The sequence below is a fragment of the Danio aesculapii genome, chromosome 6 (assembly GCF_903798145.1).
Source record: "Danio aesculapii chromosome 6, fDanAes4.1, whole genome shotgun sequence".
Classification (NCBI taxonomy): domain Eukaryota; kingdom Metazoa; phylum Chordata; class Actinopteri; order Cypriniformes; family Danionidae; genus Danio; species Danio aesculapii.
In genome coordinates, this window is record NC_079440.1 from 52,966,464 (window position 1) to 52,978,724 (window position 12,261).

A 12,261-nucleotide genomic window follows, 5' to 3' on the forward strand; every position below is an offset into this window, starting at 1 on the left:
ATTTGCGAATATAATATTTACCCAATAACATAAATAAATTGCCTATAAATTCTATGTTATTTTTGTCATGAGAAAAGTAATAAATTATATAACACATGAAAAAAATCAATGCTAAACTTACATTTTGATGTAAAAAAGACGAATAATTCAGACCAAATTCTTTAACTTTGTTAAGAACACAAAATTTGCAAGGTAAGAGCCAAGCTTTTTCCCCACATAATTATCATTCATTCATTCATTCATTTTCTTTTCGACTTGGTCCCTTTATTAATCCGGGGTCGCCACAGCAGAATGAACCGCCAACTTATCCAGCAGGTTTTTACGCGGCGGATGCCCTTCCAGCCGCAACCCATCACTGGGAATCATCCATTCACACACATACACTACGGACAATTTAGCTTACCCAATTCACCTGTCTTTGGACTGTGGGGGAAACCGGAGCACCCAGAGGAAACCCACGCGAACGCGGGGAGAACATGCAAACTCCACACAGAAACGCCAACTGACCCAGCCAAGGCTCGAACCAGCGACCTTCCTGCTGTGAGGCGACAGCACTACCTACTGTCGCCCACATAATTTTATCTATCAGAAATACTATAAATTTTCCCCTCGGACTCGGAGTGATTCTTTTCTTTGACTGAAACACATTTCTTATATTTTATTACTACATTTTAGGTCGTAAATGCATTTGTCAGACTGTATAAAAAGCTTCGTTTCTCCCATAACGGCAACTTGACACTGCACGTTTAATGTGCTGCTAAATACACCTCCATCGTCTACGTGGCGCTATAACATTAGCAAAACACAGTTTCGCGTCATTTTAAAATAAAATACCGCTTCAGTTTGAGTCTAATAAAGCCACTTTTCGCTGTCTAAATTGCTCATATGATTGCTCATTACTCATATGAACTCACAATATACCGTTTAATTACGTAATTTCTAAGTTTTGTAAGAGCTTGTGTAAGTTTCAGAGAAGGGAGGGGGTTGTTGACTCTCATCCGGTGGAAGCGTCTTACTATCCGCAGAGTCAAGAACATGGCGGCGCTCCGTGTGGTCGTGTTCTCCGGTACCGGGAGAACCCTCCTGAACACATCCAAAGCCCTGCATACTCCACGGGTATGGATCAATGTGGTGTTTCCATGTCTGTCTGTCATATTTTCACACTCCGGAGTTTCGCGGATGCAAACGTTCGCCTTAATTATCAGAATTTTCCCGGCGTCTTTTACCTACAGCAAGGTCACCGCAGCTGTGGGTCCTCTTACAATCGCATCTTGACGTTTGTGCTTTTATATTAGTGTCATAACTCATCTTAAACGTTCAATAATGACTATCATTCGCAAGAAAGCTTGTGTAGTTCGATTAAAAAGAAACTACAGCTGATATTGTCTGAGGCGAGCTGCTGTTTCTTGAGTTTATCCTATGGGAGGTGACATCACTGGTATTTGACTCTTAAGATTTCTGCTATATTATTTCTGTTTGCTAAACATATGATGCTTATTTTGTAATTGACAGATGTGCTAATTATACATTATATTCCCAGCATAACAATTAGGCATTGAATGTTCAATATTAATGTCAGAATGTGTTGATGATATCAGCATTTAAGATGGAAATAACTGGCAGTTGATGTAAAATTAGATAATACATGTTATCAAGCGTAACATGACAATATTGCAGATTGTCTGGTCTCTCTCTGAAGGGCACAGATTAAAATATATGATTATTGACCTAAATATCACACTTTAATATGGCTTAATCATTAGTTTGACATCTTTGTGTGTTTCTAAAACATAATTGACAGATTTTTGTGATTGGATCTTATTACATTTGTAATGTTTGGGGACTGAACTGTACTTCTAATGACTTCCTCTATTAACCATGTTAACATTTGATTGATATCAGTATTTGTTTTTTTAGAAGTTAGTGTAGTTGTACAATGTTGTTGTCATTGATTGACATTTTAAGGTCAGATTGTCCTTCATCGGTTCAGATTTTGTTTAGCTTTTTGTTTACAAGACAGCTTGGGTATCATGTAAAGACAATAATATGTAAATCTACTTAAAATAAATCTGCTTCTATTATTATAAAAGGATAACTTGTCATCTATGACTATTGGCGTGACTTTAAATCCATTGATGCAATAGGCAGTTGCATTTATCCAAGTTAGCCATCAGAATATTAACCATAATGTAATCCATTCTAAGCATGTGTGTATGTGTCTTTTGTAGGCCAGTATGTCATTCGCTAGCCTGCCGAAAGGGAAGAAGATGGCCCTGACCACGATTGGGGTGTTGACGACAGGAGGAGCTGGTCTGGCTCTGATGCTTCAGCAGTCGGTCAAGGCCTCAGATCTGGAGCTGCACCCGCCGACATACCCCTGGAGCCATGGCGGCTTTCTGTCCTCCCTTGACCATGCCAGGTAACACAGCCCTCTGAGATGGTCAGTGTTAAAGTGTGCAGTCTCTACACAGATATTAGTGACAAAAGAATAGTTTCCAGACATATGTAGGCTTAACTATTTAACATGTTTCTGCCAAATGAGGAACAACCCAAACCATTGAATTACTGAACATGTGCTTAAAGCAGTAGTTCTCAATTCCAGTCCTCAAGCCCCCGCCTTGCACATTTTGTAGGTAAGGGATGTCCAAACTCAGTCCTGGAGGGCCGTTGTCCTGCATAGTTTTGTTCCAACTTCCTTCAACACAGCTGCCTGGAAGTTTCTAGTATACCTAGAAAGAGCTTTATTAGCTGGTTCAGGTGTGTCTAATTGGGGTTGGAACTAGTGACCTTCTTGCTGCGAGGTGATCATGCTACCCACTGCGCCACCGTGATGCCCCACTTAAAGGGCTAGTTCACCCAAATATAAACACAAATAATAATACTCTCTATTTTCGCACCCTCAACTCACATTTGAGCTGCTTTTTATTGTTGACTACAAAACAAGGTGGGGAAAAAGCTGTAAACCTGTAACTATTGACTTCTATAGTATTTGTATTGTATTTGGAGGTCAATGGTTACAGCTTTTCAGCTTATTTCAGGATATCTTTAGTGTTTAGCAGAAAAAAGAAACCCGTAAAGTTTTGAAAACAAGTAAAGGGTGAGTAATTGATGGCAATTTTCATTTTTGGGTGAAACGTCCCTTTAACAAAAACTTTCTAATATTGTCTATTAAATCATATTTCATGTGCAAATTTCTAAGGTGTCAAATGTCTAAGTTTTTGACCTGATTTAAAACATTGCTAAAAAAAAAAGAATTTACTTTGTCTTTTAGTGAAAGGTTATTTTTTTTAATCACTTTGAGGTTGTGGAACATCTTTTGATATAAAATCTTAACTGATGGAAGAATAACTTTATTGTTAAAAATATTTCTCGATGAACGCTACACTTGAGTTTACTTTAGGGATGCACTGAATTTTCAGCTATCATTATCGGCTGAAAATTGATGCCTCGACTTGTTCTCATTGCAACATTTTTACTGTCAATAAAATGCTTTTTAAAAATCTGTATTAAGTAATTGAGTTAAATTGAAAAAGTCTTACAGAATTACTTAATTACTTATTACTTTATTAAACTATTACAAAGCATTTTCAGTTTCAGGTTTTTGTCCAAGTGCATCCAAAATGTTTCGGATTTAGCCCAGAATTTATTTTGATGCATTCCTAGTTTACTTAAGCATGAGTACACCCCATTTTGAAAATGAATATAAGCAATGTATTTTGGTGCATTTAAATAAAACAGATTTATTAAACAGATATATTTATTAAAATAATATCTTGGTCTCTAAACATATTTAGAAATTGAAAGATAATACAATTAAATTCAAGCAAAATATTGCAAAAAAAAAAATTACAACCTACAAAATTTCAACTAAATTTTTCCCTTTTTTTTGCTTTTGATTTTTCACATTTTTAAAAAATTTGTATTAAATTTTTTTTTATGACAAATTTGGGTGTACTGGTATTTGAACCGTTATCGTAAGTTATTTTGTTAGATTAGCTCCAGATTTGGCTTCAGTACTGACTAATCTAATGTATATGCACAAATATAATATTGTAGAGCTTCCTATTTGTGAGGGGTGTACTTATATATGCTAAGCACTGTATTTTTTTGTTAAATCTTAATAAAATTGATCGGATATGAAATCACATTGACATCTCCAGCTTCTGACCTGAAAACTTTTATTTATTTATTTGTATAAAAGCACATCACTATTCTTTAAATGTAGCATAAATCCGTGTTAGTCAATCCTGGTCCTGAACCCAAATATATCAGTTTCCAGAGGTATCACAATATCCTGAGTTTACAAGTCCTCCATTGTCTTTGTTTTTCAGTGTTCGTCGTGGATATCAGGTATATAAACAGGTCTGCTCGGCCTGTCACAGTATGGAGTATTTGGCTTTCCGTAACCTGGTTGGAGTTTCACACACAGAGGACGAGGTCAAGACTTTGGCTGAAGAGGTCAGTTCTCTTAGATCTTAATCTAATTGCGCCACTATGTTTAATTAGATTCTCAGCGGTGCTTGTGGCACAGTAATACAATTAAAACTCCACCTTATCAACCCTTTTGAACGCCATGGTGTGTTTTGTTAATGCAAAGATCAGCTTATCATATTTAAAGAGAGAGTTGACTCAAAAATGAAAATATTCTGACCATTTACTCACTCTCAAGAAGTCCCTTCTTTCTTCTGAAGAATAGTGGAATAAAGCATGTATTCACATCCATAGTAGGAAAAAATTATTAGTGTAAAAAAAAAAAAACATTTCCAACATTCTTCAAAATATCTTCCTTTGTGTTCAACGGATCCATTTACTCACTCAAGTGTTTTTATTTTTTCTTTCTTTTTTTCCTAATAAATGGCTAAAAAAAAGTTTTCAACATTCTTTAAAATATCTTCTTTTGTGTTCAACAGATCCTTACCATTTACTCACACTCAAGTGGTTGTAATTTTTTTTTTCAAAACAAGATATTCTGAAGAATGTTGAAATAAAGCAAACATTGACATTCATAATAGGAAGAAATAAATGGCATAATTCTGTTTTTTTCCAACATCTTCAGAACACTTTGTTCAACAGATCCATTTGCTCATGTTTAAGTGGCTTTACGTTTTCTGTCTGTCTGTCTTTTTTTCTTTCTTTCTGTCTGTCTTTTTTTAAAACAAGGTATTCTGAAGAATGATGGAATAAAGCAGCCATTGACTTCAATAGTAGGAACACAAAAATTGCTAACAAAAAGCTTGTTTTCCCCCCTAACATTCTTCTAAATATCTACCTTTGTGTTCAACAGAAGAAAGAAACTCTGGTTTGGAACAATCAGAGTGAGTTAATGACGACAGAATGTTTATTCTTGGGTGAACATCTTTTCAATTCTTTCTTTCTAACCAGATATTTTGAAGAATGCTGGAATTACGCAGTCATTGACATCCATAGTAGGAACAAATAAATAGCTAAAATAAAATGGCAGGTTTTTCCAACATTCTTTAAAATATAAATTGTGTCCTCAACACAAGGAGGAGCAAACTTGCGTTTGGAACAAGTGGAGAATGAGTTAATGATGACCGATTTTAAACTTTTTGGGTGAACTATCCCTTTAATGCACGTTTACAACTTCATCTTTCTATATTGTGAATATTGTCATGTAGATTGAAGTTGTTGATGGACCTGACGACAATGGAGAGATGTTCACTAGACCTGGAAAACTGTCCGATTATTTCCCCAAACCTTACGCCAACCCTGAGGCTGCCCGTGCTGCCAACAACGGCGCTCTGCCCCCTGACCTCAGCTATATCGTCAATGCCAGGTCATTAATATAAAGTCTTCTTTTAATGTAAATCAGGCTTGGTAGCTTTAAGTTTTTATTGTATCTATCATTTTCTAATGTTCTGCATCTCCGTCTCAGGCATGGAGGGGAAGATTACGTGTTTTCTCTTCTGACGGGTTACTGTGATCCTCCGGCTGGTGTGTCTTTGAGGGAAGGGCTCTATTATAACCCATATTTCCCTGGCCAGGCTATTGGAATGGCACCACCCATCTATAATGAGGTGCTTGAGTATGATGATGGTGAGCTTTAACGTTTTCTACTTTTTATAGCAGTCTACTTAGATTGTCAGTTGATTAGGGTTGTCAAAAGTATTGAGTTCGATACCAATCGCTACTGAAATTTAAGCATGTCAACACAAATGACTGATCAGTTATCATAGGTCTGTCACAATAATCAATATTTACTTGTTAAGTCGTGGTGTATGAAATACTGTTTCTGGGTCCTGCTACTCATTGAAATTGAGAAAATATTTAAGACCACTATTTAGTCACATCACACATTAAAGTGTATTTGATATAAAATCATGGCGTACACAACAGTCTCTGGACTTGCTGCATCACAAATACCAACATTTTTACAATTGATAAAAAATGAATCACTTTCTGGCCATCTGATATTAGGCATGAATAAATATAGTGGTTAAACACTATAGTTTTTACTATTAATTACTATGGTATATTTTCATGTGTGTGTCTGACACCTGAAAAAAGATCTATCAGCAGGTATCGCAGCCTTTGTTACTTTTTACCTGGCACGTTTTTGTTAACATTTATTGTTATTTATTTAGGATATCCGCTTTCAGACTTTAATTCCAGTGCCTAATTATTAATTGGTTAAAATGACTGTAATGAAATATTCTTAAGTATAAAATATGATGTGTTCTTTGGAAGTGTACTTGCATTGTGATGATATTATATTGTCATTCTGGCATTACATAATGAGTGGCATAAAATGGTCTTAACCCTTTAACTACCCCAGCAAGAAAAAAATGTTTGGATTGCATTTCTTAACTCCTAATGTCGCTAGTTAACATCCCTCAATGCATTTTTTTTTCAACACATTCCCATAACTTCTAAATTATCAGCCTTTACCAAATGGTTGATTTGTCTGTTTATCGTAAAATTACTGGAATCAATACATAAACTACAAAAATATGAATTGTTAGCCAACTTGTATTCTTGAATACTAAATCATCTTTATTTTCTGAAGTATGCCATAAAATATTTCAGATTCTGACTTAACATGTTTTAATGTTTTTTTACAATAAAACCAAAATCAAGTGTAGTAGTGCGACAGGATGTTTCTTTGATTTATTTATTTATTTTTTGTAAACCAACAATGCCGTATGTGTAAGCCATTATTTAAAACAGTCACTCTTTAAATTACTTATACTCATTATTTAAAACTGTCAAAACATGGTCAACCGTTTGGTAGAGGGGCAGTCAAAGTGTTAAAATGACAATAATATCGTTTATCGCAATATATTTTGATACAATATAAAGTACAACAAAAACTAGACATCATGGCAGGCCTGTCGGTTCACTGTTCTGCACTGCTGTTCACCAAGTGCAAATACAGACACACAGACACTGTTTCAATGTAAAGCCAATCAGCTGGTCTGACTGATCAATTAGTACCAAACTCAATACTTTTGACAGGCATAGAGTAGATCATTTCGTTTATTTTCACATATCAGTTTGTTTGGGCACAAAAGATCATTACTTGACGTATTATTACTATTAAATTGTAACTTGAACAGGATTAGTCAACTAAAACTTTATTTAGCAGCTTCACATTGGTATTACTGTATTACAAATTCAAAAAGCTATAAAAAAAAAAAAATAAAAGTAATAAAAGTTTTTCAAAACTGATGATTTTTTTTTAACTATACAATTGTATGTGATTTTATGAGAATATACAACCAAATTTAACATAATTGTTTAAAATTAGTCCTAATTTTTGAAACCTGAATATTTTCGTATTGTTTAAACATGATTATATCTCTTAAATGCAGCATAAACAATCAGAAGAAATAAAATGTGTATTTAATAGTTCCTAAAACATTTGCAAAGTTTTATTCTATTACTAAAACTATGGAATTAACTTCTGGTTCAAAGCAGACTCAAATGAATCATGAGGGTTAATACAAGTAATTCATTTTCTTTCTGCATTTCTAATGCATTTTGAACCCGTTCAGTTCTTTTTGGATAAACAATGGAAATGCTCTTCTCATTAAGGCTTTATTTTACACACTATATATCACACAGATTATAATTACATTTCCCCAACAAACACTGCAGATCATTTATCTTTAGGTAAACCTCCTTATTTGATTAGCATATAAATTTGTCATTTGTGAAGTTTTTCCTGCTCCATTTCCTAATAATGAAAGCTTGTCTACTGGATTAAATGCATTTATGAGCTATTAATAAAGCTACTAATTAATGCACAGTACATAAAGCATTAGATTACGTTTTTGTTTTTTTATATATGATTAGCCAACTTAAACCAACTAAAATGTGTCCGATTAGCAGCTTCTCATTGGTATCTCTGCATTTTTTTTTTCAATTGTATATGATTTAAATGGAAGCTTGTCTAGAGGATTAAATGCATTTATGAACTATTAATAAACAGAGTTTCTGCAGGTTTCACCAAGTCAAATTTAAGACTTTAATACCATCAAGAATTAAATTTTAGACTTGTATAGGGATTAATGCTAAGGAATTTTTAAAATGGCCCAGCAGCAATTTTTACTTGCCCCATCAAAACACACATTCTAATTAGTTATTTCTTAAGCACATATAGTTAAAATAACGTGTCAAAACAAGCAGACCCTGTTTGTATACACACACTGACTTAAAAAAATAAGCTTTTTAAAAATATACTGAACGAATGCACAACAAACTGTTATAGTATTAATTATAAACAGAGTTTAGTTTTATTGAGATGTATTGTTGGTGATGTATTGAATCAATTAGGTTGCTTTACGTGAACAAAGGAAAATTAAGACCCGTTTCAAATTATTTAAGACCTACAAGACAATATTTCTGTGAATTTAAGACTTTTTAAGGCCTAAAATTTCGTTTTTGAAATTTAAGACATTTTAAGACCCCGTTGACACCCTGAATAAAGTTATTAATTAATGCGCAATACATAAAGCATTACATTTAGTTTTAATTTTCTCCTCGCCCATAGGAACCCCTGCCACTATGAGCCAGGTTGCTAAAGATGTCTGTACTTTCCTGAGGTGGGCAGCCGAGCCAGAACATGACGACCGCAAACGGATGGGTTTAAAGGTTTGCATTACCATTGTCTTCGTTAGATATCGGTGGACTCAATTTAATTTATGTAATGCAATAAAAAAGCAAAGCATGCATAATAAATCTCTGCATCGCCACATTCATCTTTATAAATGATTTGATTAATATTTGCATCTTATTTTCTGATTCTTTGTGCAGTAAATCTCAATAAATCTCTCTGCAGGTGTTGTTGGGTGGTGCTATGCTTATTCCATTGATCTACTACATAAAGAGGCATAAGTGGTCTGTGTTGAAGAGCAGAAAGATCGCCTACAGGCCTCCGAAATAAAGCCAAACTGTTGCCTTCACTGGGCCTTGACACCACATAATAAAACCTGATTCACGATTGTCCGATCTTTTTCAGAATGCACAGTGCTTCAAGATAAGGTTTGCTATCATCAATAACTGCTGGACATCCATTCAGATGCTCCTAAATGACTTGGGGAGTGGGACTGAAACAACCCTAGTGATGTTTTACTGTACAATAATTATCAATGAATTATTTGTGGTCGTTTGGCGAGGCGATGTGATCGGAGGAAAAAAATTCTAAATACATTTGCAACCTTCTTGTGCTTTGTGAGATCTGTCCTTGCAGTAGGTTCTCTACACTTTGTTGTGTAAATATTTAATAAAAGCGGTATACCCTCATGACCTCTTATTACAAATCTTGCTTTGTGTGATGTGATTCTTTCTGTTTGATCCTGTAGATTTATGTTTTTGTAGATTAACAGCTGGGGTTTTTATCTAAAGGAGCCTAAAAATGAGGAAATAATAAAGACATCATCGACGATATCATTAGATTTTCTCCAATGATCATTAAAATGAACTTCAAAATGAAGAAATGTTGTAAATCAGCTGTTTGAAAAATGGTTTTCTGGGATTTTCTCAAGATTTTTAGACATCTTTATTATTTAGTTTTAAATGTTTACAATTATTTTAACTTGTGTTTGGAGAGTTAGAAAAACCCATTCAGGCATCAAGTCGAGGGTAATTTGTGGTTATATATAGACTTCAAGAAGTCACTAATAGTTATATCTAAATTAGTAAATAATAATATATTATACAATAAAAATTAATAGTATTATAGTATTATACTATAGTATTAATAGTATTATACTATATTAGTAAATAATATCTTGACTTCATTAACTTTCCTATGGCGTAGTCCCTTAGTAATGTATATTTATAAACTATTTTCGAGAGGAACACATGCTTCTGATTGACCACGGCTGGCCCTGCATTAGTTATCACATGATTTACCAATCAGATGAATCCTAACACACTATAAATAACTAGAGTATTTTACTTGCGTTAACTTCGTTTTGAAGAATTCCCCTTTCCCTTAATAGGGTGGCACAGCGGCCCAGTGTTTAGCACTGTTGCCTTACAGCGAGAATGTCTTGAGACCTACCTGAGTTCAAACTCCCCTCTCGCCCTGAAAGCCCCAGGCTCTCTCCCAGGACAGCATGCTAAACACGCTTTATAATCTATCATCAGCTAAGTGTGAACTCTTGAATTTATCAGGGTCACCACAGCACAATGAACTGCCAACTACTCCTGCTTATGTTTTACACAGCGTATGCTCTTCCAGCCACAACCCAGTACTAAGAATAATATCTAGACTCCTCAGGGTAATAGTAAATAATGCTGTAACCATAAATTTCATAATGTAAGGAAGTGGGAAATAAACTCAAATTAAAACATTACAAATAGAAGTTATCAACATATGAAAAAAGATCACAAGAGTGAATCATGAAGATGCCATTTATAAAAATATATAAAGATTCATAAAACAAAATATATATTTTCAAAACACATGTAAGAAGTGAAAAATACGCTTTGTCATGATATTCATTTCAAAGACCCTTTTAGGTTTACTTTTGTCAAAAGATAAACTATAGATCGCCATTTGGCATGTATTTTTGTGTGTGGAGATCAAATTTACCATGTAGAAAATAAATATTGAATAAATTCACATGATTTCTTTAAAGGTCAGGATCATAATTAACAGTACTTGGGTCAAATAAATACCAATGAATGGCAGTTTAAGATAAGACTACACTCACGAATAAAAACAAACCAAAGTTGGCCCCATGTAACCTTTGATTTGGCCCGCTAACCCATCTGAGAAGAGGAGAATGATGGGGGTGGTTAAGAGACTGTCATTTCTAAATTAAAGTAACATTTTGTTTGTTTGATTGCAATACTGAAATGAATTTTACAAAATGAATCAGACTTTTTCTTAAAAGTACATCCTGTCACCCGACAGATAGAAGACGATGCAGATACATCAGTGAGCAAATGAAGGTCGACCAGTGTATTCAGCATTGATAATAACGTAATAGTTCATCATTTAAGAATATATACTGCATCAGTTAATAATAATAATTTAAAATAATGTTTTCTGTAAATTTTTTAATAATATGAAAAAAAGCTTATGAAAATGAATTATTAAAAAATGACCTATGGCAACTTTAAATGTAATATAGTTTGGCATATTTACCTTCGGGCTCACAGCTTTCCATGATATTGGGCTCTTTGTACGAAAAAGATTGTCCGCTCCTGATCTAGATATTTAGATAAATCTGGATTGCAAGGTCATTTTGCTGAGATCTTATAAGTTTTAGTCTACATTTTGTTTATAATTAAGTGGGAGATTAAAATGGTGTGTGCATGGCTAAACTTTAACTAACAATAAATAATGAGCAATGTGTTTTTACTGCGTTTATTAACCAGTGAGTGTTAGTTCACAGAACCATTTAATGATAAAAACAACTAAATAAGGGGCGACGTGGTGGCTGGCGCAGTGGGTAGCACATTCACCTCAGAGCAAGAAGGCTGGGTCAGTTGGCATTTCTGTGTGGACTTAGCATGTTCTCCCCGTGTTCACGTTGTTTTCCTCCGGGTGCTCCGGTTTCCCCCAAAGACATATGGTATAGGTGAATTGGGTAAGCCAAATTGTCCGTAGTGTATGTGTGTGAATGAGTGTGTATGGGTGTTTCCCAGTGATGGGTTGCAGCTGGAAGGGGTATCCGCTGTGTAAAATATATGCTGGATAAGTTGGCGGTTCATTCTGCTGTGGCGACCCCAGATTAATAAAGGGACTAAGCTGAAGGAAAATGAATGAATGAATGACTAAATACA

The 12,261-nt window shown here is 34.5% G+C and overlaps 1 protein-coding gene across 1 annotated transcript; it reads left to right on the top strand.

The window, feature by feature from the left end:
- Positions 1–1,005: 1,005 nt before the first annotated feature.
- LOC130231102 (cytochrome c1, heme protein, mitochondrial) lies at positions 1,006–9,782 on the top strand. Its single transcript, XM_056460516.1, has 7 exons — positions 1,006–1,116; positions 2,229–2,419; positions 4,332–4,458; positions 5,640–5,797; positions 5,897–6,057; positions 9,014–9,114; positions 9,302–9,782. Exons 1-7 carry the CDS (start codon positions 1,036–1,038, stop codon positions 9,404–9,406), a joined length of 924 nt encoding a protein of 307 aa, XP_056316491.1. The 5' UTR covers positions 1,006–1,035; the 3' UTR covers positions 9,407–9,782.
- Positions 9,783–12,261: the final 2,479 nt, after the last annotated feature.